Consider the following 27,302-nt stretch of genomic DNA (forward strand, 5'->3'; position numbering starts at 1 on the left):
AACACACAAAGGTGATAAGAATTCCTCAACAAGAGTATTAATGGTGTAGTGTCATATACTTATACATGTGCAACGAGCGTGCCGGCCCGAGCACGGGTCCGACACGGGTGGTACCAGTCCAAGCTCGACATGATTTAGTATCAGGTGGAGCCGATCCGTGGGCTGGTTAACGCAGTCCAGGTCCGGTATGATTATTTTTACATGAGTCGTGCCGGGTCAGGTCTGGATTCGTAACAAAAAAACACTCTAAATTCAAAATTTAAAAAGCAATATTTAAATTTATTTTAGATTCAATTAATTATATTTACAATTTCAGGTACATACTTAGACAAAGAATTTTAGATACACATATAAACAGATATCACAATTCAAAATCCTCTCATATAATAACAGAATCGTCAGTATTGTAGCTAAAAATAGACTGATCGTTATAAAATCAGTCCCTTAAACGGGTCGTTATCTGTCTGCTCTTTAACCAGGTTGGGCTCGTGCTTGCACCGCGGGCTAGACGACCGATCGAAGCCTGGCACGGCTATCGGGCCGGATTGGCCCGGGCACGCTTCTAGTCAGGCCGGGCAGTGCTCATGCCGGATCACGGACCCACTGCCGAACCAGCCTATTTGGACATGTGTACATATACTCCCTACGATTTCTATTATTTGTGGTTTAGAACAATAACACGGGCTCCAAAATATAACTTTGATCAATTTTTTTGTTAAAATACAAATGTTCTTTAGAAATTCTTTTCTATAAAAAATTTCTTCTATATCTTATTCATCACAACAATGTTCTTTATATATCAAATACCTATATTAAAAACATATTTTATGATAGTTTTTATACATATATATGTTTATCACACCCTTAAATACTATATATATATATATATATATATATATATATATTAGTTTTGGTTAATCTATCATTTAAAATATAAAAATAATTAGAAGGGGGGATAAATAATTTGTACATATAAAGAGAGGACAAAATATTTTTCCTCTATATTTAGATCAACCTTTAGAAGACTTCGTTGAAGTCTATAAAGAAAATGATATTCGGTAAAGGAGCCCACGTTGCACATATACATAGACTAGGATGCGGATCCACGCATTACAATGATGTATAAAACAAAGATAGGTCAATAGTTTGAATTATAGTATATTTGGATCACTTCATGTAGTACTCTATATTTTTTACAAAAATTGAAAATTAGATACTATTGAAGTTGTTTTTTATGAGTCAAGACCTATATTTTAAGATGAGGCGCTGAATTAAGACACGATTGAAGATGCTTTTATGGTAGTGTGACATTCTCTTTGTTAAGGATGTTTCCATGTATGTCATCTATATTTATATTTGTATCTATGTTTTTTATCGTTTTTTTTAAAAATATTTCTTTCTCTATATTTCCTTTCTATTTACACTTTTGAGGCTCGTCCCGTAGCACTACATAAAGTGCAAATAAATAGAAAATTAGTAATAGAGTCTAAATTTTACATTATAAGATTTAAGAATCGGATAAAATTAGAATCGGATCATATTTTTATTTATTTTTTGAACTATAAATTATTTAGCGCCCTACTATTTATAAATAATCATTTGGATCACGATCCATTACCATTCCTACGTAACACACGGTGCCCAACGTAGCCTCGTTAAAACATCTTCAACAACTCCTTAAAAATAGAGGAATTAGGATCTCTCTGAAACTTTAAATCCTAAAAAAATGTTACTGCTTCAACAACTCCCACCCAGTCGACATAGCAACGCGTGCAGGAAAATAAGGGCTATAGATAAGTTACTGTTGGACGTGATTTTTTTCATTTTTTCTTTCTCTAAAACATTAATTAGGGCTAAAACTTAATTAAGGAGCTATTCGATATGCCAAGCACGCCTCTAGCCGTCCCCAAAATAGCTCAGTCCCGAATCGAACAACCTACCCGGCTACCCCACCACGAAAGGTCTCCCGCACAAGTCACAACAGAACAACCTACCCCCACAAGCAGAAGGATCCGGGCGGCCACCGAGAGTCACTGGAAGAAGCTCGTCCGGCGCCCCGCGACGAGACGACGGCCTCCTCCTCCGCTCCGCTGAAGAACGACCTCCCCGCTGACAGGTTCGCGAATCGCAATCTCCTTCCCTCCTTCCCTCTCTCTTCTCCCCCAAGGCCCCAACTGGGTCGACCGCTTTTCCGAACCCGTGCGGCCAGTTACTGTTCCCATCTTATTCTTTTGGTGCGTGCCTGGCTGCCTGCCTGCCACCGCCATCACCACCACGCGCGGCTCATGTGGCGTGGCGCAGAGGCGGAGCGCTCCGCAGAGGCGCAGAGAGAGGTGGCGTCTGCCTTGCTGCGCTGCGGGTCTGCGGTCTCCTGCAGATTCCCGCACCCACAAGGCCAGAGGCGACCCACCAGCGCCACCCAAAAAAGGCGCACCCCTTTCCGCCGCCCAAATCTCCCTTTACCCCGATCCCCAAGCCCCGCCGCTGCTCCCTCGTACGCACGTACGCACCGCGTCGCCCTTTATCTGCTCCCGAGGGCCGCTGGTCGGCTGCTGAATCGTCGCCGTTGTTGCTGGGACTGCAGCGTTGGCGGGCCTTGTAGCGAGGAGGGGGTGCGGAGGCGCCGCGACTGTTCGCGGGATGAGCTTCGGCGGCAGCAGCTCCCTCGCATCAGGTGCGCCTTGGTTTTGTCGCTGTTGTGGCTTCGTTGGTGATTGGTGGGCGCGGTCTCTGTTTTACGGCGTTGGGGGAGGTGGGATTGAGTGTAAAGGAATGAATATGCATTGGATGCAGGTGCGAAGAGGCCGTTCGAGTACGGGAGAACGCATGTGGTGAGGCCCAAGGGCACGCACAAGGCCACCATTGTCTGGCTCCATGGACTTGGGGACAATGGAGCCAGGTATAGAACCCGCCTGCTCAACTCACCTGTACTTCTGAATGGTATGCTGGTGGAGTTTGGTGTGCTTAGATTATAGATGATGAAGTAATGGACAGTATGTCAATAAGCTCGGTACCTTCTCCAGATGTTATGAACTAACTGTACACTGTGGTAGGCTGGATTGTTGCTTCCTCGAACGATAGTCATGTCCTGTATTATATAATTCGAAGCTACTGTCATTAATGATGTATTTGTGTTACATTGCAGCTGGTCTCAACTACTGGAAACTCTTCCCCTTCCTAATGTAAGTTAGGACATAGATTCGAAATATGCAATGTTTTAATTTCTTATGGTGGTTTAGGCCCTGTTTGGAATCTCTAGAAGTAATAGTTAGCTACTAAAAATTATTTGTTGGGTTCCAAACACCCTCAGCTAATACCACAACTAATTGTTAGCTATGAGATAGCTAACAATTAGTTCATTAGCTGACTCTAACCCAGCTGATAATTTATTAGCTAGCTAGCTATTAGCTCTAGGGGTTCCAAACAGGGGCTTAAAGCTTAATCTCACACCTTGTTGCTCAAATCCAATACGATATTTCTTCCTGTATATCTTTGCTGTGCTCAGATAAAATGGATATGCCCCACTGCACCTTCAAGACCCGTGTCAGTGTTTGGCGGGTTCCCCTCCACAGCATGTAGGTTTATTGTTATCTACATGTTTCTCCCTGCTTCTTGAGAATGTTTCAGATCCTTTCATCATTATCTGTCTTATACGTATTGCATGTTTACTGCTGTGCCCTTTATGGATTTGCAGGGTTTGATGTTGCTGATCTTTCTGAGGATGCTCCTGATGACATTGAGGGAATCGATGCCTCAGCAGCACATGTTGCGAATTTGTTGTCAACTGAACCTGCTGACAGTATGGTTCTCATCCCCCTGTCCCTTGTTCGATGAGATAACTTGGTTGTTAGTTTATTTTCTTCAGCCCAACTTATCAAGACTGTTCATATTGCCTTTGTTGTTATTTTTGGTACCCGTTGTTCCATTATGGGGCATGCTTCTTAAACATGTTCTATACACTTTGTGAGCTTTTTTTCCTTCTAAAGAGCATGTGCGTGCTCTTAGAAACAGACTATTCTAACATGTTAATTTGGTGACTCAAAAAAATAGAACCCTACTAGATCTTTATCATGAACATTGAAGTATATTGATAATCTTTGGTGGTCCAATAATCGCAGTCAAACTTGGTGTTGGCGGCTTTAGTATGGGTGCTGCTACTGCTCTGTACTCTGCAACTTGCTTTGCCCATGGAAAATATGGGAATGGCAAACCATTCCCTGTGAACCTAAGTCTTGCCGTTGGTCTTAGTGGCTGGCTTCCATGTGCCAGGTTTGTCCTGTTCCTATGATATTGTGTGGTATGCTTTCATGAAACTGCTTGGATTTTGTTGATGTACATGATTTCTGGTCATCCAGGACCTTGAAGAACAGAATTGAAGCCTCACCAGAGTGTGCACAAAAGGCTTCATCAATACCTCTTTTGCTCTGTCATGGAAAAGGTGCTTATCTATTGTGTATCTTAACATGCCAAATTTCTATCATAGTTCCATGCTTGGCTTGATAAGCATCTTTATATGTTGGGAGGGTTCTAAGTTCTAACATTCCGCCTGGAGACAGTATGGGGTTTATACACGACCATTGTAAAGGCGTAATATATCATGGTAAACCAAGTTTTGAATATGCATGCATTACTATCCACTGAGAAAAAGCTAATGAGTCCATCTTGCTTGTAACACTTCATATCAACACTAGTCCTGTGCATGAACCATATCATATCGCAGTGCAAACTACTAGATCTGGCTAGCCTAGAACACCATCCATGATCCATTAGAAATCAAGCTGTTGTGTTTCTGCTGATGGTAGTAACCTCTCTAGTGCAACTGTGCAAAGCAGGAATGACCACACATGTTTCTAAAAAATGTAGGATGGTAACGAGTAAAGACATTACGTTTTTTCTGTAGCAGATTTAGTGGTTCTTCAGAATGTTTGGGTTGTTTTTATGCAGCTTGCTTGAAATTCACAGAGTTCTGCCTTGTTTATACTTCTTGTGCCCATCAGGAAACTTGTCACTTTTTTCTCTGTATATGTTAGAGCTAACAGGATCACAATATTTCCTTCATGTCTTGAAAATGATACAAGTTGCTTTCATGATGCATAAGGAAAACATTATTTTTGACACATCGTAAAAAGTTCTTTCTGATGATCCATAAAAAACAAATTACCACCTTCGGTAATTTATGTTTCATTTCCATTTTATGCAGCTGATGATGTAGTTGCCTACAAGCACGGGGAGAGATCTGCTGGTGCCTTGAAGGCAAATGGCTTTTCCAATGTGCTCTTCAAGGCATACAATAGGTTTTATATCTCACCTATCCAACTACGCTTCACTTGAGTTGCAAATTTTCTATATTTCTTTTCTCATGATGATTGCTCTCCTACTTGAAGTCTTGGGCACTACACTGTTCCAGAGGAGATGGATGAAGTTTGCAAATGGATCACAGCAAATTTGGGGCTTGGCACTAAGTCATCTTGATTGGAATTTGATGCGAGAAAGACTCGCAGGGACGGTGTCCAAATAATACCGGTATCTTTTCCAGGAGGTATATGGTTTAATAGCAAATTTGGGCTTGGGTATACGGCCATGTTCTAGCTTTTCTTAACGCAGACGTGTCTGCGAATGATGTATGCTTATAATATCTATATTTTGGTCTACGTCGATTTGGTTGTGGCACGGATAATGTTTGTTTCAAATATTCTGCTCTGCGAATTGGAATTGTGATGTTTTGCTTTCTCCGCGTGTCTGGTTTGCCTTGTGTCAGAATCATTTTGTTTGTTTATTGTATAATATTGTCGCTACTCCCGTGCCGTTACGGTTGCATGTGAGCTCTGGTGGAACAAAGCAGTACATCTGTTCGGGTAGGACAAAGCAAACAGTGAAACAGAATCGCTGTCAAAAAAAAAGAACGAACGATAGAGCGTACAAACATGCCACGTACTAATTACATGTTTCAACAGCATCTGTTGAGTTAAAAAAACAGCTTTTAAGCATTAAACATCAAGCTGAGGCAGACAGGCAGCAAGATGCCTAAAAGAACCAGTGCCAACATTGGCATTTATTTATCAAGAAAAGAACTTTGTTGCTCCTGCTGTTGGGCCTGGCATAGATCTTCCATCACAACTGGCAAGAACAAAAGAAAACAGAGAACACATTCAAATCCGAAGCCACATAACGATAACGCAAGATCACCTAAAAATCTTCTGAGAAAGAACAACCACTCAGAAGCTTGCACAGCTACTTGATTCATGAGGAACCACTTTGTTCGCCTTTTTGTGCAATATCGCCAAGCAGTTCCTTCAGTTCACCCTTCTGAAGAGTTGTCAAGAGAAATTCAGTGTTAGTTCAGTAATCAGTATGGATCATACAGTACCTAACCAGTGACGATGGGTTCACTTGCCTGGTGCATGGCGAGTATGATATCAGATCCCCAACAAACTCTCCTTTAATATTTATTTATGGAAACGTAGGCCAGTTACTGCACAAATAAAAAAAGTAAATATTGAAACTTATAAATTGTAAGCATTAGCTGAATCTGGCATAAGCAGCAGATGTATTGTTGTCTCTGTACCGTGGGGGCGGTCTTTCCTCTACCGGCTCAGAGATGTATTGTTGTCTCCATACTTACTTTTTGTTTGGTTTGTACAGGAGACCAAGAAAGAAGTGAAGCATATAATAAGGTTGAAGAAACTCTTGGTAGGGAAGATGTGGTGTGGATCTCAGCTCATCGATTCGTACATTAAACAGTGTAGATAGAAGATGCGTAGGTTTGCCGAAGATCTAGGCTGTAATAGCTCGATGCGTATTGAGTGGAGGAAAAAGAAGGCGGCTGAGGAGAAGAGAGCACCGGAGGCTAGGGAAATGGAGGCAGCTAGAGCCAAGGAGTAGATGTTGAGCAATCTTGTCGATCATGATCATCTGTGTGCCAGGGAGCGAGACAAAAACATGTTGTCTTTGCTCCTAGATTGTATTTGTGGTATTGTTGCTAACTACTTGTCTTCATTCACTTGCAGAGATTGGGTGCACCGAAAAGTCTTGATCGACATCTTCTCGACGGTCGAGCAAAGGAGCGTCACCAGGAGATGCATTGGCTAATTCTGCATAAAACCCTCCAAGGAGTGAATATCCATGTCGGACTGGATCAATGGACAACTTCCACACGACCAAATCCAAACATTAAACTCGTTCTTCATCACAATTTTGACAAACTTCTCCCACGAATTCAATTTCAATAATCAATTAAAATGGTACGTGACTAACCTCATCTACTAATGCCTAACTAAACCCTAACCTGATCTACTAATCTACTAATGCCTAACTAATTGTTAACTAATAAACTATATACTAACTAATTACTAACCAGATCTAAGTGAGTTACGTGATCTATGACTATGATACGAAAAAGGGGTTATACATAAGGTCGCGGTGGAGTTAGGCTAGCGCCACGATGGCGGTGGAGTCGGACGGTCTCCTCTCTGGAAAAAAAATGAACATAGTACTCTCGATAAAAAAAATCGATAGCACCTCACTATACGATGAGGTTTCTAAAACCTGTAAAAAACGAAGACATGTATATTCACTAACCGAACTAAAGTGGTATGCAACTAACTAGATATACTAACAACTAAATAGCTAGCTACATCACTAACCAAACTAAATAACAAAATTACAAAGTAATTTACACGCACACTAACTAGCAAGTTTCCTAACTAAATAATGTTCCTAACTAAATTACTCAATAAATGTAACACCCGGTTTTAAGGAACAAAGCCGGGTGCATCTCATACATGCGCCAAAGAAGACAACATATATAATAACAGAGTGTATAGAGATAAATGTCATAAAACATCAGAGTATTTATTACATAGCGGAAGACTTATTACAAAGTAAAAGAATAAATGTAAAACGAACTAAGGATCGTCGGCGCCAATGTCGACTGAGAAACACCACCTAGATCAAGTCGAATGCCTCAGTGTTAGGCGGCTCCTCTTCGACCACCTGTTCTTCTCCTGTGGGGGGGGTGTGACAGCAAGAGTGAGCTCACATACGTTCATAGCTCAACAAGTCGTGGGGAATAATGTGGCATGAACTCACTAAAGGTGGGAGTTCATGAAGTGTAAGACTAATCAATGAAATAAAGGCTGAAGCTGAGCATTGCTTTTATAAGTTGGTCAAAATTTTATTAGCAATTACTAAGTGTAAGTAAATACCAAACCTTAATAATAATAAAGAAAAGTAATAGTAAAATAATCCCAAATGCGATGCAAATGTCAAATTAAATTTAAGTTCCATAATTAATCATGTGAGGGTCCGAGCCGCTCATGACCGTGAGCACGGCTAGTATACTAGTTTTACACTCTGCAGAGGTTGCGCATCTTTACCCACAAGTCATGTTACTCATCTGCCAAGAGACGGCCAATCACATACACCTCTACCGAGGAGGCGAGGCAGGGTAACACTACGAGGCCTTTACAAAGTTCCACTAGCTTCAGAAAACACGCTACAGTTTATAGGAAGCTCCAATGCAGGGTTCTTGCCTGACCGCCATCGCAGCAAAATCAACCAAGGACCTCCCTACACTGACCACTCCCCTACTGCCCTTGCCCCTTTCGGGTAAGGTAGACCTCCACTAGTTTTCCTAGTTAATCAGTCAAGGGCGTCCCATTAAACCCTTGTGGTAGCACTGTTTTCCCGGGTGGTCGCTCCATGTTCCCATTAATTTAATGATCTTAACATGAACAGTATTAATAACAAGATAATAACAGAATAATCATGAATAGTGTATCTCCATACCCAATCCACATAAAGCAATAGCAAGTACTACCCAAAAATATTTCAGTGGTGAACAAGGTATAAAGATAACCAAAACTGGGGTAACCTAAAGGATCCCATCAAAATTAACCTATGCAGATCATTAAAATTAATAAGAACATGACTGGGAAAAGTAAGTGATCAAGGACACAACTTGCCTTCAATGAGCTCCTGCTCAGCTATCTCTACTTGTTGAACCTCAGATTCCACAGTGGCTTGCTCGTCTACTCGCATCAACACAATACATACATAGTATAGCATAAATTAACATCACATCAAACATGCAAATAAAATATACAGTGAAAATCTACACATTAAAATAAGATCATTAGAACTGGAATCAATAAATTTGGGGTTATAGATTTCAAGTTAAGAATTTCCTAAGATTTAATGTGCTTGAAATAGGATTAAATGATAAATAAATTTTCTAACTGTTTTCATGTCAAAACAGAGACACTAAATGGTAGAGAATAAAATTACAAAATTTTAGAAATTGGAATGGTTCGATTTGGAGCTAAAATGAATTTTCTATGCATTTTACAAGTTTCTAGAATTGTTTTTGTATTAAAAATGGATTTCTATAATTATTTCTCTGTTTTTAATCTCCTCTGGACTGGGCCTAAATTCCTAGAAAATACAGGGTTCTCGGTGTAAGATTTCTAAGACACAGATGACCCACCAGGTGGATTGCGGGTTGAATCCGCAAGAACCCGGGGTCTCTTATGTAAATGATGTGGACGAAGGGGTACGGCGGTATCTGGGTCGCACGATTGCAAATGAACGGTGCGGATTAGGTCCAGATTAACTTCGAACCGGCACCGCATCGAGGCCGTCAGATATGGGAATCACGGTTCGGATTTAATGACATGAAGGGATACGCCAGATTTGATCTAGGCCATTCCCTGCACGATCGACGGTTGAGGGCCAACTTTCCCCTAGATCTAATCTAAGCCGTCGAGTACGCGATCAATGGTCACGATCTCACAAGCGAAAAGGGGTATGCAGGGGTGATCCTGGCCCCTGATCCATAAATCCATGGCTCAAAACCTCACACGCCTGCATCTAATCCCAACCGCATGATGGATATCCAACGGCCCCACGCATCATCTTCTTCTCCCATGACGGGCCGGCCACGGCGGCACCCGAGTGCCCAAGGCGGAGGTTCGCCGGCGTGGGCTCTGCTCGTACCGTCCGACGCCCAATCCTGAATCAACCTAGTGCTAAACGAAGTAGAGACCACGACGAATAGCTCTGGGCATCACTTACCTGGGTTAGTGACGATGGTGGCGCAGTTCACGCAGAGATGCAAGCCACGACGAAGGGGGAAAGTCATCGAGCAATCGCCACCGATTTACGGCCACAGGAGCTCAACGAGAACAGCAGATACGATCCACCAGAGAGTGCGAAGCTATCTCCCCTACAAGTTCCACCGGAGCGACGGTGGTCCCTAGTTCACCCGCGGCGGTGCTCCGCCTTCTCTCTTCCCTCGGTTCACGGAGCTGACAGTGGAATGGAGGGACGTGCTGCGCCCGAGCTGCCGGGAGAGTATTTATCCGTGGCGGACGATCCGGAAGGTGGAGTCGCGGAAAACCCCAGGAGCCCGAGATCTCCGCGGAGGTTGCAACGGCGGGTCAGCGGCCATGGCGGAAGAAGCGGTCTGTTCGGCCACGACACAGCTGGGGCGACAAGATGACAGGTGGGACCCACAGGTAAGCCACGCGGGGAAAAAGGGAGAGCACGGCACCCAGGCTGACACGCGCGGAGAGGCTGTCGCGAGAGTCCCGCGTGTCAGCGCGCGACTCCAACAGTGGGCGCGGTTGATGTAAATGGGCCGGTCTGCTCACATTGGGCCCAACACGAGGGGTTCTTTTCTTTTTCTTTTTCTTTTTCTTTTATATTTCTTTTTCCTTTTTTTCCTTTTTCAACTTCAAACTCCCTTCAAATTTAAATTTCCATTCCTGTGAAAATTTATCCCCAATTTTATATTATGCTATGAACAGTATCAATTTGGAGATATATTTATATATACATTGTTTTTATCTTAAGTCTTTATACATCTCCTCTTTTCTAACTTCTATAATTTCTTTATCTTCTAAATTTCCCCTTTGGGACTTTATTATTTTTCTAGCCACATTCATTATTTTATTTTGTCACAACGTGCACACAAAAGAAAATCCCAGCATGATGCATATTTTAGTGGCATATATTTTTGTTAATTATTTTGTGTTTAAATATGGTGTTCACAGGATGACAAATAGGTGAAATTCACATAAATGAATAAAGGGAGGCACTACTCTCCTTTTATATGATCTTTTACAATTTAGGTGTTACAAATCCTACCCCCCTTAAAAATAATCTCGTCCTCGAGATTTAAGAAGATCTAGGGAAAAGGTGGGGAAAATCTATACGAAGCTCTTCTTCTCTTTCCCAAGTTGCTTCGTCTTCACCGTGGTGGCTCCATTGAACTTTGCACATCTTTATAACCTTATTCCTTGTAACACGAGTCAGTGTATCCAGAATCTTGATGGGATACTCAGCATAAGTCAAATCTTCCTGAACACTAAGGTCTTCCATAGGTAATTGTTCCTCAGGTACCCTAAGACATTTCTTCAGCTGAGACACATGAAAGACATCATGAACATCCGCAAGGTGATCCGGTAACTCCAATTGATATGCAACCTCACCCACTCGCTTTAAGATTAAGAAGGGTCCAATAAAGCGAGGGGACAACTTTCCTTTGACTTTGAATCTTCTCATACCCCGGAGTGGTGACACCTTCAAATAGACATAATCTCCCTCCTTAAACTCAAGCAGTCTCCTCCGGGTGTCAGCATAGCTTTTCTGCCTGGACTGTGCAGTTCTCAAATTCTCCCTTATTTGTTGAACTTGTTCTTCTGCTTCCTGTATAATCTCAGGCCCAAACAACTGCCTTTCACCAGTTTGATCCCAATACAATGGAGTCCTGCACTTTCTGCCATATAAAGCCTCAAACGGTGACATCTTCAAACTGGCCTGATAGCTATTATTGTAAGAGAACTCTGCATACGACAAACTCTTATCCCAACTTCCACCATGTTTAAGAGCACAAGCTCTTAACATATCCTCAAGCACTTGGTTGGTCCTCTCAGTCTGCCCATCAGTCTGTGGATGGTAAGCCGAACTAAAATTCAATCTTGTATCCAAGGACTCGTGCAACTTCTTCCAATACCGAGAAGTAAACTGTGATCCCCGGTCTGACACAATCTTCTTTGGCACACCATGTAGGCAAACAATCCGTGCCATGTACAACTCTGCTAACTTGGCTCCTGAATATGTGGTCTTCACTGGAATAAAGTGGGCTACTTTAGTTAGCCTGTCCACAATCACCCATATAGAATCATATCCAGCAGACGTGCGGGGTAATCCAACAATGAAATCCATGTCAATCTCTTCCCATTTCCACTCAGGTATCTTCAGTGGATGCAGTAGTCCGGCTGGCCTTTGGTGTTCAGCCTTAACTCTTTGGCACACATCGCACATAGCCACATGTGCAGCCACATCTCTCTTCAATCCATACCACCAATATTTTTGCTTCAAATCCTGATATATCTTAGTACTCCCAGGATGGATAGAATAAACTGAATCATGTGCATCCTTCAATATGGTTTCTCGAAGACTATCAATATCGGGAACACAGATCCGATTCTTGAACCATATCGTGCCTTGCTCATCCTCTGTGAATTCCGGGCCTCTACCCTCTGTTATCAGATCCTTGATCTCCTAGATCTTAGCATCACCAACCTGACCTTTACGAATTTCTTGCTCCAAGGTAGGTTCCAATTCAATAGTCACTCCTTCCGTATGTGTAACAATTCCCAGGTTGAGCCTCTCAAAATCTTTTGCTAACTCATCAGGTAGCTGGACAACGAAAGCGGAGTGAACATGCTCCTTCCGACTCAAGGCATCTGCAACCAAATTTGCCTTGCCTGGGTGGTAATGAATCTCCAAATCATAATCCTTAATAAGCTCCAACCAACGGCGTTGCCTAAGGTTGAGATCCTTCTGAGTGAATATGTACTTCAAGCTCTTATGATCCGTATATACTTGGCACTTAGTTCCCATAACATAGTGTCTCCAAATCTTCAGTGCATGCACAACGGCAGCCAGCTCCAAGTCATGAGTGGGGTAGTTCAATTCATGCTTCCTCAACTGACGAGATGCATAGGCGATCACATGTCCTTCTTGCATGAGCACACATCCAAGTCCTTGGCCACATGCATCACAGTAAATGTCAAATCCCTTCTGTAGATCTGGCATAATCAATACTGGTGGCGACATCAACCTCTCCTTCAATTGATCAAAGCTTTCTTGGCATTTCTCATCCCACTTGAATTCTCTTCCTTTCTCCAAAAGCGATGTCATAGGCTTGGCAATCTTAGAGAACCCTTCAATAAATCTCCGATAATATCCTGCAAGTCCCAAGAAACTCCGAATCTCAGTAACTGTAGTGGGCACTATCCACTCCATAATCTCCTTGACCTTAGCAGGATCCACTGCTATTCCTCCATTAGAAATAATATGTCCAAGGAATGACACCTTGTCAATCCAAAACTCGCACTTGCTGAACTTAGCATAGAGTTGATTATCTCGCAGCTTTTGTAGCACCAACCTTAGATGTTGTACATGATCACTTTCATTCCTAGAATAGATCAGAATATCGTCGATAAACACCACGACGAATCTGTCCAAATACTCCATAAACACTTTGTTCATCAAATTCATGAAATAAGCTGGTGCATTGGTTAATCCAAATGACATAACAGTAAACTCATATAATCCATATCGGGTTGAGAAAGTCGTCTTAGGAATATCCGAGGGTCTAATCTTCATCTGATGGTATCCCGATCGGAGATCAATCTTCGAGAATACCCTGGCTCCTCTCATCTGGTCAAACAAATCCTCAATACGGGGTAATGGATACTTGTTCTTCACCGTGACATCATTAAGTGATCTATAGTCCACACACATCCGTTGCGATCCATCCTTCTTCTGCACAAATAACACCGGTGCTCCCCAAGGTGAGGAACTCGGACGAATGTACCCCGCTTCTTGTAACTCAGTTAACTGCTTCTTAAGCTCCTTCAGTTCTTCTACAGCCATCCTGTATGGTCGCTTAGAAATAGGGGCGGTTCCAGGTAAGAGATCAATAACAAACTCAACTTCTCTATCAGGTGGCATCCCTGGTAACTCCTCTGGAAAGACATCCGGAAAATCTCTAACCACCCGGATGTTGTCACCAACAAACTCCTCAGGCATAAAGAACATTGCACGCATGGATGAGGAGGTTACTGCAATATTAACTTGAAATCTTTCTCCTTTAGTGGTAGTGAGCTCTACGATACCTCTACCACATGCTATAACGGCATTTGCCTTTCTTAGCCATGACATACCAAGGATCAGATCTATACTGCTTGACTCTAATATTATGGCAGTAGCTCCAAATTCTCTACCCATAATGGTCAATGTCAATCTACGTGTCATTTGATTCGCCTCAACAGGCCCTTTAGGTGTAATTACTATCAGGAGTTTTCTCATATTTAGTAGTGGTATTTCATTTGTGTTGGCATATCTAGCAGACATGAATGAATGTGTAGCACCAGAATCAAATAATATGGTTGCAGGAATTGCATTAACATAAAACATACCAAGTACGATGTCACCACCATCAGGAGTATCATCAACGCTGACTTGATTCACCCTGGCTATAGAATATCCCTTGCCAGGGGTCTATTGCTTGTTCTTAGCTGGTGTACCAGAATTCCCCATCGGGCAAGCATTAGCATAATGCCCAATTTGACTGCACTTGAAACATGTAGGGCTAGTCTTCTGTCCTGTAGACCTCGTCGGGGTGCCAGTCGGAGTGGCCTGACGAGTAGGTGTCCGTGGAGAGCCCTGTGGAGCATACTGAACTGGGCGTGGTCCTCCTGGTCGAGTCGGTGTACCCTGTGGCGGTACGTAGCGGGGACGAACACTGCTGCTACCCTGTCCCTGTGAGATAGCCTTCCTCTTCAAATCACTCAGTTGAACACGCTTGTGTTCAATAGCAAGAGCCTTATCCAGTAGTCTCTGAAATGATGGAAAGGTGTGTGCAACCAGTGCATACTGCAAGGGTCCATTAAGTCCTTCAATAAAGTGCTCCTGCTTTCTTTCATCCTCAGCAACTTCCTCCGGAGCATACCTCGACAGCTGAATAAATTTGTCTCTGTACTCGCTGACCGACATGTTGCCTTGCTTCAATGACAGAAACTCCTTCTTCTTGATCTTTATCATACCAGCTGGAATATGGTAGTTCCTGAACTGTGTACTGAACTCCGCCCAAGTAATAGTATCAGCAGCATCGTGGGCAGCAGTATAAGAATCCCACCAGTCAGCAGCAGGACCTGTCAGACGACCTGAGGCATAAAGAACTTTCTCCCGGTCCGTGCACTGTGCAATATTCAGCATCTTCTCAATAGACTTCAGCCAATCATCCGCGTCCAGTGGATCAGGTGAGCTTGCAAATGTAGGTGGCTTATGACTCATGAACTCTCTATGCTTGTCTCGGGGTGGAACTGGTGGTGGTGGTGGAGGCAGTGGTACTTGTTGTTGCTGCTGCTGCTGTTGTTGCTGTTGCATTTGTTGTTGCAGCTGCTGTTGTTGTGCCCTCCTTTCCTGGCGTATCTCCTCTCGCTCTTGGCGCAACTCCTGTCGTATATCTTCTCTTTCCTGACGCATCTCCTGGCGTTCTTGCTGCATCTGGGCACGCATATCAGCCATAGTGTCCGTCATTTGCTGCATCACCGCCATCTGAGCAGCAACTAGTGGGTCAACTCCGCCTGGTGGAGGATTCATCTCTGAAGGCTGTGGCTGAGGTTGTCTATATATCCTTCGAGTGTGTCGGTTAGGAGGCAAATCAATTCCACCACCCCTCCTGGTATTGACCATCTGAGTTAGATACATATGGTAAGAAAGAGCAGTAGACAAGGCAGTAATTACAAATCATGTTACTTTGGGGGATTTATTAGCTAAGCGGTTTAATGTTTTACCTACCATAGCTAATTTATTACCTTATGCTGGCACATGCTAAGATGTACATGTAATATTTCAATCAATCAAAGAAGCAAATCAGGCATTGATCATCAGAACAATCAACCAACATTTTTAATAGAGAAAATAGTTTTAATTTTTGTCTTAGGCTTCCTATCTCTTAAAAATGTCATAGGGGTAGGGATTCCAAGGTGTGAAATCCATCTTGACTAAGAGTAGAAAAGGTAAGAATGATCAGAGTAGAACAATAGAAGGTGAGACAGGATCAAGATAAGTGTAGAAAGAATCAGAGTAAGGTAAGTGTAGAATGAATCAGAATGAGATAAGTAGGTAAGGGTTTGTCCATTATATCTAGGTTTCGTCCTACAGTCAACATTTCCTCTGATACCACTTCTGTAACACCCGGTTTTAAGGAACAAAGCCGGGTGCATCTCATACATGCGCCAAAGAAGACAACATATATAATAACAGAGTGTATAGAGATAAATGTCATAAAACATCAGAGTATTTATTACATAGCGGAAGACTTATTACAAAGTAAAAGAATAAATGTAAAACGAACTAAGGATCGTCGGCGCCAATGTCGACTGAGAAACGCCACCTAGATCAAGTCGAATGCCTCAGTGTTAGGCGGCTCCTCTTCGACCACCTGTTCTTCTCCTGTGGGGGGGTGTGACAACAAGAGTGAGCTCACATACGTTCATAGCTCAACAAGTCGTGGGGAATAATGTGGCATGAACTCACCAAAGGTGGGAGTTCATGAAGTGTAAGGCTGATCAATGAAATAAAGGCTGAAGCTGAGCATTGCTTTTATAAGTTGGTCAAAATTTTATTAGCAATTACTAAGTGTAAGTAAATACCAAACCTTAATAATAATAAAGAAAAGTAATAGTAAAATAATCCCAAATGCGATGCAAATGTCAAATTAAATTTAAGTTCCATAATTAATCATGTGAGGGTCCGAGCCGCTCATGACCGTGAGCACGGCTAGTATACTAGTTTTACACTCTGCAGAGGTTGCGCATCTTTACCCACAAGTCATGTTACCCATCTGCCAAGAGACGGCCAATCCCATACACCTCTACCGAGGAGGCGAGGCAGGGTAACACTACGAGGCCTTTACAAAGTTCCACTAGCTTCAGAAAACCCGCTACAGTTTATAGGAAGCTCCAATGCAGGGTTCTTGCCTGACTGCCATCGCAGCAAAATCAACCAAGGACCTCCCTACACTGACCACTCCCCTACTGCCCTTGCCCCTTTCGGGTAAGGTAGACCTCCACTAGCTTTCCTAGTTAATCAGCCAAGGGCGTCTCATTAAACCCTTGTGGTAGCACTGTTTTCCCGGGTGGTCGCTCCATGTTCCCATTAATTTAATGATCTTAACATGAACAGTATTAATAACAAGATAATAACAGAATAATCATGAATAGTGTATCTCCATACCCAATCCACATAAAGCAATAGCAAGTACTACCCAAAAATATTTCAGTGGTGAACAAGGTATAAAGATAACCAAAACTGGGGTAACCTAAAGGATCCCATCAAAATTAACCTATGCAGATCATTAAAATTAATAAGAACATGGCTGGGAAAAGTAAGTGATCAAGGGCACAACTTGCCTTCAATGAGCTCCTGCTCAGCTATCTCTACTTGTTGAACCTCAGATTCCACAGTGGCTTGCTCGTCTACTCGCATCAACAAAATACATACATAGTATAGCATAAATTAACATCACATCAAACATGCAAATAAAATATACAGTGAAAATCTACACATTAAAATAAGATCATTAGAACTGGAATCATTAAATTTGGGGTTATAGATTTCAAGTTATGAATTTCCTAAGATTTAATGTGCTTGAAATAGGATTAAATGATAAATAAATTTTCTAACTGTTTTCATGTCAAAACAGAGTCACTAAATGGTAGAGAATAAAATTACAAAATTTTAGAAATTGGAATGGTTCGATTTGGAGCTAAAATGAATTTTCTATGCATTTTACAAGTTTCTAGAATTGTTTTTGTATTAAAAATGGATTTCTATAATTATTTCTCTGTTTTTAATCTCCTCTGGACTGGGCCTCAATTCCTGGAAAATACAGGATTCTCGGTGTAAGATTTCTAAGACACATATGACCCACCAGGTGGATTGCGGGTTGAATCCGAAAGAACCCGGGGTCTCTTATGCAAATGATGTGGACGAAGGGGTACGACGGTATCTGGGTCGCACGATTGCAAATGAACGGTGTGGATTAGGTCCAGATTAACTTCGAACCGGCACCGCATCGAGGCCGTCAGATATGGGAATCACGGTTCGGATTTAATGACATGAAGGGATACGCCAAATTTGATCTAGGCCATTCCCTGCACGATCGACGGTTGAGGGCCAACTTTCCCCTAGATCTAATCTAAGCCGTCGAGTACGCGATCAATGGTCACGATCTCACAAGCGAAAAGGGGTATGCAGGGGTGATCCTGGCCCCTGATCCGTAAATCCATGGCTCAAAACCTCACACGCCTGCATCTAATCCTAACCGCATGATGGATATCCAACGGCCCCACGCATCATCTTCTTCTCCCCTGACGGGCCGGCCACGGCGGCACCCGAGTGCCCAAGGCGGAGGTTCGCCGGCGTGGGCTCTGCTCGTACCGTCCGACGCCCAATCCTGAATCAACCTAGTGCTAAACGAAGTAGAGACCACGACGAATAGCTCTGGGCATCACTTACCTGGGTTAGTGACGATGGTAGCGCAGTTCACGCAGAGATGCAAGCCACGACGAAGGGGGAAAGTCGTCGAGCAATCGCCACCGATTTACGGCCACAGGAGCTCAACGAGAACAGCAGATACGATCCACCAGAGAGTGCGAAGCTATCTCCCCTACAAGTTCCACCGGAGCGACGGTGGTCCCTAGTTCACCCGCGGCGGTGCTCCGCCTTCTCTCTTCCCTCGGTTCACGGAGCTGACAGTGGAATGGAGGGACGTGCTGCGCCCGAGCTGCCGGGAGAGTATTTATCCGTGGCGGACGATCCAGAAGGTGGAGTCGCGGAAAACCCCAGGAGCCCGAGATCTCCGCGGAGGTTGCAACGGCGGGTCAGTGGCCATGGCGAAAGAAGCGGTCCGTTCGGCCACGACACAGCTGGGCGACAAGATGACAGGTGGGACCCACAGGTAAGCCACGCGGGGAAAAAGGGAGAGCACGGCACCCAGGCTGACGCGCGCGGAGAGGCTGTCGCGAGGGTCCCGCGTGTCAGCGCGCGACTCCAACAGTGGGCACGGTTGATGTAAATGGGCCAGTCTGCTCACATTGGGCCCAACACGAGGGGTTCTTTTCTTTTTCTTTTTCTTTTTCTTTTATATTTCTTTTTCCTTTTTTTTTCCTTTTTCAACTTCAAACTCCCTTCAAATTTAAATTTCCATTCCTGTGAAAATTTATCCCCAATTTTATATTATGCTATGAACAGTATCAATTTGGAGATATATTTATATATACATTGTTTTTATCTTAAGTCTTTATACATCTCCTCTTTTCTAACTTCTATAATTTCTTTATCTTCTAAATTTCCCCTTTGGGACTTTATTATTTTTCTAGCTACATTCATTATTTTATTTTGTCACAACGTGCACACAAAAGAAAATCCCAGCATGATGCATATTTTAGTGGCATATATTTTTGTTAATTATTTTGTGTTTAAATATGGTGTTCACAGGATGACAAATAGGTGAAATTCACATAAATGAATAAAGGGAGGCACTACTCTCCTTTTATATGATCTTTTACAATTTAGGTGTTACAATAAATTACTAACTAAATTACAAACTAAAAAACAAGTTTGCTAACTAACTAGCAAGTTTTCTAACTAAATAATGTTATCAACTAAATTACTAACTCGGGGACGACGCAACAACGACCACGATAGGGGGGAGACAGCGAGAGAAGACGCGTGAGAGGCAACGGTGTATCGAGAGACGCGCTAGCGACCACTTCTTTTACTTCCAAGCTCGACGCAAGGATTTGTGGCACCGAGCTCGACACCGTAAGTTACGACGCTGAGGTGTTTAAAAATTAGATTACATCGTTTGAGGATAAAACTTAAAATTTTTAGAAAAAAAAAGATTAAAATGCAAAAGAAGGGCTACATAGAAGGTAAGGCTATCTTCAGACTAACTATCTCACTCCTGGTTTTAAACTCCATTCTACGAACATACAAAACACCGTTTCCACGCACCGCTGGAGTTCGGAACAGCCTGTGCAGGCAGCAGGCCCTACCAAACCCTAGAGAATACCTCGTCAATCGAAAGCGTTGCCGTCGGATAGTTTGATCCACGTCCGCCGACAAGGAACCCCACCCCCACCGCACTCGACGACTTGACGACACAAGTCGAGGAGCCCGCGCCGGGATCGGGTGCGAGGAGGAGAAACGAGTGCAGTGCAGTGTGGGAATAATAAGACGAGACTAACCGAGTCGAGATCGACGAGGAGGAGTGGGAGGAGGCGCCGCCGCGGTCGGGAGACGGCTGCCAGCGGCGGAGGTGAAGGGGAGTCGCCGAGAACGAGCAGCGGAGTCTCCTTTGTAGCGGGCTTACCATGGGTGCGGCCCAGTGTAGCCTTTCGTCTCTTCCTTGTGTAGAAGCCGAATTTGTTGAATCCGGAGACGGCCAGTTCCGTTCACTTTTGGAAGATAATATATGCGGACGGCCCAAGCCCAATCCGGTGGTGAGAAATAATTCACAGCATGCATGTCATAGTGGTCGTCGATTTGCTAATGTATTTGCACTTCCCGCGCCGCTGGTTATTCGCAGAATGTTTATAAATTTTATACTGTAGTAAAATCTAGGACCAGTACCCAACCATGACTGCAGGGAGAGAGAGAAAAATAAATCTCTTCTCTGTCAGGAATTGCAAAAAAAATCTTTTCCTTCACATCTTCTTAGTAACTCTTAGCTCTCCAAACCTTCCAGTTATGCACAACTTCTACAACTATAATACTGTTTTTCGTTGTGTATACACACTAATGGTATTTTCCATGTGGTAGGTTCACATGTACTTATTTTAGTTGAATACCAAGCGATTGGTCCGTACCTTGTGGTTATCTAACGCATACTTTCTACTTCTTTCTACTGTGTAGTGTCAAGCGTGCGTGGACCACTGACTCAGAGATGGCCAGGAAACGTGCTGATAAGTTGTTTATGGGTTTTGCAGTTTTGGTCAATGACAGAATGATGCTAACCGTTATCTATTTCTCTGCAGACGACGCACTCTTGCCTCACCAAAAAAAAATCTACACACTGTTGACCCGGGATCTCCAAGCTGCCCACATTTGTTTATTTAACCTTTTGTCACTGTTAATCCTTTTTCTAAGTAAACAATTCGCCTTATTATGGAACCAGCCAGGTCCAGCCGTGCATTGACCCATGGATTAATAATAATAATAATAATAAAGCTGGGTGGCAGTCCACAAGCCACTATTCATCAATACCACGCTCTGCTCTGTGAGGCTTAAGCTCCTGCTGATCAGACAACCCCTCCCGTCCCATGGATATTCCCCTTCCTCCTTTGTATTATTGTCTTGTTTACCTTTCGCTCGTGGACCTGGTAACCCACAGCGCTGGTATGATTGCGGGAAACAAAACTTTTTCGCCCTGGCCAGGATAACCTTTTATGAATCGGGCTTGTTTGGCAATGATTCCGATGGCTGTGCTTTTGCAGTGTGGGAGAGGCCCTTTTTTCTCTTGTGTTTGCCGATGGTGTCGTCCTCTAAAGTGAAAAAGGTGGCTGTGTGTCTCTAGAGAGTGATCCACTGACAACACTGTAGAATGTGAATATGTGGTTACTCCTCTGAATCTATCCTTTAGTTCAATAGTACTCCCCTCATTCCAACCTATAAGAGATTTTGGCTTCTCTCAAGACATTATCTTAACTATGTATCTAAACATAATGTATATATACATGTATAGTAAAAGTTATATATCTAGAAAAGACAAAACACCTTATAATTTGGAATGGGAATAGTACCTGACAAATTTATCTCCAGTTATGTGTGTAATTGCATTGCTTGCATTATGTTATTCCATACATAAAAACATGTTGAATAAGATGACACATATGCTTTTCATAGTTACACAACTGCCTTAATGCTTTCATAGTTACACAACTACCTTAACATATAATTTTCTTCATCATTTCAATCTTAGTTTCTTTCCCTCGTTTGACCATTTCCCTGTTACCACATTGTTAGTTGGGAACACGATGGTTCTTTTCGTACCGGTTACTTTGATGACTCGCGAGCTTGTTCAATCCTAATGGTGCATCAATGTCCAATGCTCATTACATGATGACTCAGTTGTTGTTAATTGCAAGTAGTATTTATTTTCTTTCTGTTGGCGAAAGACAGTTGTAACTATTGTCAGATAGCACTACTAGCAAGCTGCAAAAAGGATCCAACCCGACCAGACATTGTGTTGGCAGGCAGATCTGCCACCAAGATACGGTGTTCTCAGTGTTCCCACAATCCCAGTTGGAGATGCCCCAGTAACTTCTCCGTGCTGCACTGTCTCTGCGTGTTTGTTGGCTATGTGTGTGTGTGTGTGTGTGAGAGAGAGAGAGAGAGAATGCAGGATTGTACAATACATTGGCCTGATACCAGGTGTATATGACGTATGGCTGCTGTGCTGGTACTGGCAGACGCAAAAAAAAAAGGTTCTAGTAAAAGGCAGAAAATCTGAGGCGGTTGGGCGGCAATGTTTGCTCCATGATATGCCTGGTGAGACTGAAACGCTATTTCTCGCTGATAGTGTTGGACATGGCATTGGAGCCCCTTTTTTGTAGTACAAGTACAATGCTGGCTGTGTATTCTTTGTTTCTATCTAATTATCTATTTGTATTACAGCTGTAAGTGTGGTGAATTACAGTGCCTTGTAAAAAAAATTTGGGGGATGCAGTGTCCACCATATATAGTTTTAATACCTGCTCTACAAGAACCAAAGCCAGCCATGCATGGTTCAACGTGGACAGGTGTTGGCACGAACCAGACATGTCCTAACGCTATTGTAGCCTTGCTGCCTCACTCACACACGCAGGCAGAAGACGGCAGAAGTGACCAGCCTAGGCGACATGGCATGGGAGAAATGGGTGGAAAGGCTGGGTGGTTGACGTGGCCACTGAATGGAATCACATGAAGAACCCTTAAAAGACACGTACCAAAAGAGGAAGAAAAGAGGAAGGGGGAGGTGGGAGGACAGCAGAGGAAGGAAAGGGTAGGCATCTTTTTATATGGTTTCGGGGCAGCTGTGAGGTGAGGTGAGGTGGGAGTGGAGGTGGCTGTGTAATTGCTGCTGCACGGGTGGTGCATGTGTAGCCTTTCAGCTGCAAAAAAGCTTTAGCAGTTATCTTCTTCTCTTCTTTATTAATCACAATGCTAGCAGCCGGCTTGCCGCTGGTTCTTCTTCATGTGACCCCCCCATGCAGGCATAAAAGCAATGTCACCACCATGCTCTTGCACTGGAAACTCTTGCAAACTTCATCGCTCGATTCCAGTTCTTCAGCCATGCTCTTTTTTTTTCCCCTTTCCCTTTCAATACGCTTTGTACGTCCCATCTATACTTGCTGCTTGGGTTTACTCTCGTGCAGTGCAGCTAGCAGCTAGCAGCTTGAGCCTTGAGGACACACTTAGCCAGGCAGTTTCCAACTAGCCCTTGTGGGGGGTCCAATGATGCAATGATTCTGGCCTGTAATCATCCATGCAAGTGGAGAAAAAGGTGAATCAAACCCTGTTAGATCCTTGGGAATAGTTATATACATAGCAATAGATACTCTCCTGCAGTGTAAAGCTGGCTTACGCGGCTTTAAACATTTTTAAACCTGCTATCCACACGACCACACATTAGCTCATCTCATGGCAGCCACAGTCGTCCCGTCCACCCCCTCCCCTGCTTATATAGCAACACAGAGGAGTTAGCTGCCTGGGAGGCAGAGACGAAAGCCTACTAGCTTCCCTTTGGGTCGGTCTCGCGCTCCCGCTGCGCGTCTGTCTGTCTGTCTGTCTTGGAGCCTCATCAATGGCTACCATCAGAGAGGAGTCCGACTACGACAGCAGCCGGTCCTCGCTGACGGCGCCGGGCGGCTCCCGCCGGAGCTGGATCAGCGACATTGGCAGCGCCAGCTCGGTCTCGGCGCGCTCCGTGGCGGGGCGAGGCTGGGACGCGCCGGCGTGCCGCCACCGCCACAAGCCTCACAAGGCGAACCAGGCCGAGTGGGAGGCCATCGGGCGCGTCCGCGCCGCCGCGGGCCGCGTCGGCCTGGAGCACTTCCGCCTGGTGCGGCGCCTGGGCAGCGGCGACCTCGGGAACGTCTACCTCTGCCAGCTGCGCGAGCCCTGGTCCACCACGGGGTGCCTGTACGCCATGAAGGTGGTGGACAAGGACGCGCTGGCGTTCCGCAAGAAGCTGCGGCGCGCGGAGGTGGAGCGCGAGATCCTCCGCGCGCTCGACCACCCCTTCCTCCCCACATTGTACGCCGACTTCGAGGCGTCGCACTACGCCTGCCTCGTCATGGAGTTCTGCCCCGGCGGGGACTTGCATGTTGCCCGCCAGCGGCAGCCCGGCAGGCGATTCAGCATCTCCTCAGCGAGGTACTGTACTGTACTGTACTGTACTGTGGATTTTTTTTTTCTTCCCAAACTCTCGCATGGCTGCATGAGTTTTTTTTTTTGTTTGGGTTCTCGTCACATCTGAAACTGGGGCTTGGTAAGCAGAGCTCTGTTTCGGGGTCAAGCTTTGTTTATTTCAGTGTCACTTTTGTAAAAGCATGGCACTTTAGGCTAGTGATCCTCTTTTCACGGGCATCGGTGCCATAGCTTTCAGCAGGCTCTTTTTGTCTCGCCGTGCCAATCTTTCCAAGCATATCTGTTGGAACCACTAGGGCTTTAGCTAAGCTGACGATCTGAGCTGCGCGTATAGCGACATGTATATGCCGGCTGGCTGGCTGGCTGTATCTGTATGCACAAGCTAGCAGGCGATGTTTATCCTCTCCAGATCACTGTCGAACGCAATGTTTTGTATTAAAGACGTGATTATCTTTGTGAAAAAAAAGAAGATAACTCGAATGATACATACACGGTGGCAGGTTCTATGTGGCCGAGACGGTGCTAGCCCTGGAGTACCTGCACATGATGGGGGTGGTGTACAGGGACCTGAAGCCGGAGAACGTGCTGGTGCGCGGCGACGGCCACATCATGCTCTCGGACTTCGACCTCTCCCTCAAGTGCGACGTCGTCCCGAGGCTGCTCCGTCACAACAGCCTCCCGGCGCAGAATGGCAGCAGCGCCGGTGGCGGGCGAGCGGACAGCGGGAAGCCGTCCTGCGTGCCGCCGATCCAGCCGGTGCTGTCGTGCCTGTTCAACGGCGTGCACAAGTGCCATCAGGCGAAGGAGGGCGCGGCGGCGGCGGCGAGGGACGGCGGCGAGGCGGACGACAGCACCGAGCCCTGCGACAGGAACCCGGAGCTGGTGGTGGAGCCCGTGTCGGCGCGGTCCAGGTCGTTCGTGGGCACGCACGAGTACCTGGCGCCGGAGGTGATCTCCGGGCAGGGCCACGGCAGCGCCGTCGACTGGTGGACCCTGGGGGTGTTCATGTACGAGATGGTGTACGGGCGGACGCCGTTCAAGGGCGCGGACAACGAGAAGACGCTGGTCAACATCATCAAGCAGCCGCTGGCCTTCCCGCGGGTCGTGGCGGCCAGCGGTAGGGAGTGGGACGAGCACCTGCGCGCGCAGGACCTCATGACCCAGCTCCTGGCCAAGAACCCCAAGAAGCGGCTGGGCGGCTGCACGGGGTCGGCGGAGGTGAAGCGGCACGACTTCTTCAAGGGCGTCAACTGGGCGCTCGTCAGGTCCGTCCGGCCTCCCGAGGTGCCCAAGCCGCCGGTGGTGCCGGCGCCGGCGCCGGCGCTGGCGCCGCAGAAGAAGGTGCTGATGATGAGCAGGAAGGAGCGGCAGGAGCCGTACAACTACAACCCCCGCCCCGACGACGAACGCTTCGAGTACTTCTAGGCCGTACGTCGATATTGGCGTAGCTAGATCTCGGTCGTTTGCGCGTACGGCAGCGTGTGTTTGGGGTGACGGAAGTGTACATAGAGTGGTAGCACGACGTACGTGCGTACGCTCCTTGAAGACCGGAGATCAGTCTCGCTGCATGCATGCTGTAGAGATCGTGGCTACGTATCTTCAGCTGGCCAATAAAGAAGCTCGCATTTGCCGCAGCCTCTCTTGTTTTACGTGCTAGTTTTTTCTCTGCAGACATGATGGATCGATCCTGTCAAAAAGAGTCCTTCCCGTGGCCGTGCCATGGAAAGCGCGTGTGGTTCCAGCATCCGGATCAGCGCTGGCAGGCACGCTGCCGGCCGGGGAGATCGAAGCGAAGCGAGCTGAAATCACGGGACGCAAGGGGGGGCCGCGGGGCGGATGGCCGGAGTAGGGCGTGCAGCGCGCGGCAGCCACGGGCGTGGCCCCGGACGCCGTGCCGGTCGGCCGGCTCTCATGGCGCCCCCGCGCACGCGCGTTTTGTCCCGTCTCCCCGTGTGCCCGGGCGAGCCCCCACCACCACCTGGTCGCGCGGGCGCACTCGGCACGCACCCACGACCCAGCCCCACTCCTCCACCCACGCCCACCCCGAGGCCCCGGTCGATGCAGCCTTGCCGGCTCGTTCGTCTCTGGCCAGCTTGCTTAGCAGTTAGCCCTGCTAGCTGCCAAGCCGTGTCTGCGGCGCTCTCATTGACATGTGGGGACATCGGGAGTAGAACGGGACACGGTGGCCGCACGTCTGTCTGTGTCAGCTCGCTCGTAGGGAGATGAGAATGAGATCGATCGTGGTCTCGTCGTCGGGACCTGTGTGTGTGTAGGCTGGTCGGCCGCTCGTCCGTCATTGTCCCAGGCGTAGGAAGGGTACGGTACGTACGCGACCACAGCGCGCGTCGATGATAGCACGCGCACCTGCGCTGCCCGCTCGAGCGGTGTGCGGGCACGTTCGGTTCGCTCGTCGTATCCTCCCTGCCGCACAGCTAGCGCCACCGGACGCCCGCGAAACGACGGGCGAGGCCGTGGCCGGTAGGAGAGCTGTCGCGAGGGGCGCCGTCCGGCCGGCCGGCCGTCGCTCCCGGGTACGTAATCTGTAGTCCCACCGTACAGTGCCGGGTGCGTGACATATCTATCCGGCGGCGTGTGCGCCCGGCCGGCCGCCTTTTGCCTGCGCGTCGCGTCCATCCGACCGAGTCCAAGTGCATCTCTCGCGCGCATCTTTCCGGCCCGTGCACGCAGACAGCGCCCAACGACGAGCGGCATGCACACATACAATGCATGCATGATCAGACGTTGACGACGACATGTCGTGGATCGACCTCCAGTCTCCATCCGATCCAGCGCTTGTTAGACACAACTAA

At 45.9% G+C, this 27,302-nt stretch overlaps 3 protein-coding genes across 5 annotated transcripts; 2 read left to right on the plus strand and 1 right to left on the minus strand.

Moving 5' to 3' along the window:
- The first annotated feature begins 1,808 nt into the window (after positions 1-1,808).
- Positions 1,809-5,730, plus strand: LOC100283662 (acyl-protein thioesterase 2). 3 transcript variants are annotated; one of them, XM_008674702.2, is made up of 11 exons: positions 1,809-2,116; positions 2,302-2,502; positions 2,585-2,674; positions 2,794-2,899; positions 3,146-3,182; positions 3,506-3,575; positions 3,695-3,799; positions 4,119-4,269; positions 4,356-4,438; positions 5,201-5,294; positions 5,385-5,730. In XM_008674702.2, the coding sequence occupies exons 3-11, from the start codon at positions 2,641-2,643 to the stop codon at positions 5,470-5,472; spliced, it is 768 nt and encodes a 255-aa protein (XP_008672924.1). In that variant the 5' UTR covers positions 1,809-2,116; positions 2,302-2,502; positions 2,585-2,640; the 3' UTR covers positions 5,473-5,730. The 3 variants fall into 3 exon arrangements, with proteins under 3 accessions (XP_008672924.1, XP_008672923.1, NP_001150035.1); XM_008674701.4 differs by lacking the exon at positions 2,302-2,502; NM_001156563.2 differs by lacking the exon at positions 1,809-2,116 and having other exon boundaries at positions 2,369-2,674; positions 5,385-5,728.
- Positions 5,731-10,729: 4,999 nt separating this feature from the next.
- On the minus strand, positions 10,730-20,599 carry LOC118476630 (uncharacterized). The gene is made up of 2 exons (XM_035966147.1): positions 20,331-20,599; positions 10,730-17,555 (listed from the first exon to the last, which is right to left on the minus strand). The coding sequence occupies exon 2, from the start codon at positions 15,781-15,783 to the stop codon at positions 14,572-14,574; it is 1,212 nt and encodes a 403-aa protein (XP_035822040.1). The 5' UTR covers positions 15,784-17,555; positions 20,331-20,599; the 3' UTR covers positions 10,730-14,571.
- A 3,239-nt stretch (positions 20,600-23,838) lies between these two features.
- On the plus strand, positions 23,839-26,125 carry LOC100273930 (uncharacterized). The gene is made up of 2 exons (NM_001148322.1): positions 23,839-24,498; positions 24,993-26,125. The coding sequence occupies exons 1-2, from the start codon at positions 23,927-23,929 to the stop codon at positions 25,915-25,917; spliced, it is 1,497 nt and encodes a 498-aa protein (NP_001141794.1). The 5' UTR covers positions 23,839-23,926; the 3' UTR covers positions 25,918-26,125.
- The last annotated feature ends 1,177 nt before the right edge of the window (positions 26,126-27,302 follow it).

The sequence above is a fragment of the Zea mays genome, chromosome 3 (genome assembly GCF_902167145.1).
Source record: "Zea mays cultivar B73 chromosome 3, Zm-B73-REFERENCE-NAM-5.0, whole genome shotgun sequence".
Classification (NCBI taxonomy): domain Eukaryota; kingdom Viridiplantae; phylum Streptophyta; class Magnoliopsida; order Poales; family Poaceae; genus Zea; species Zea mays.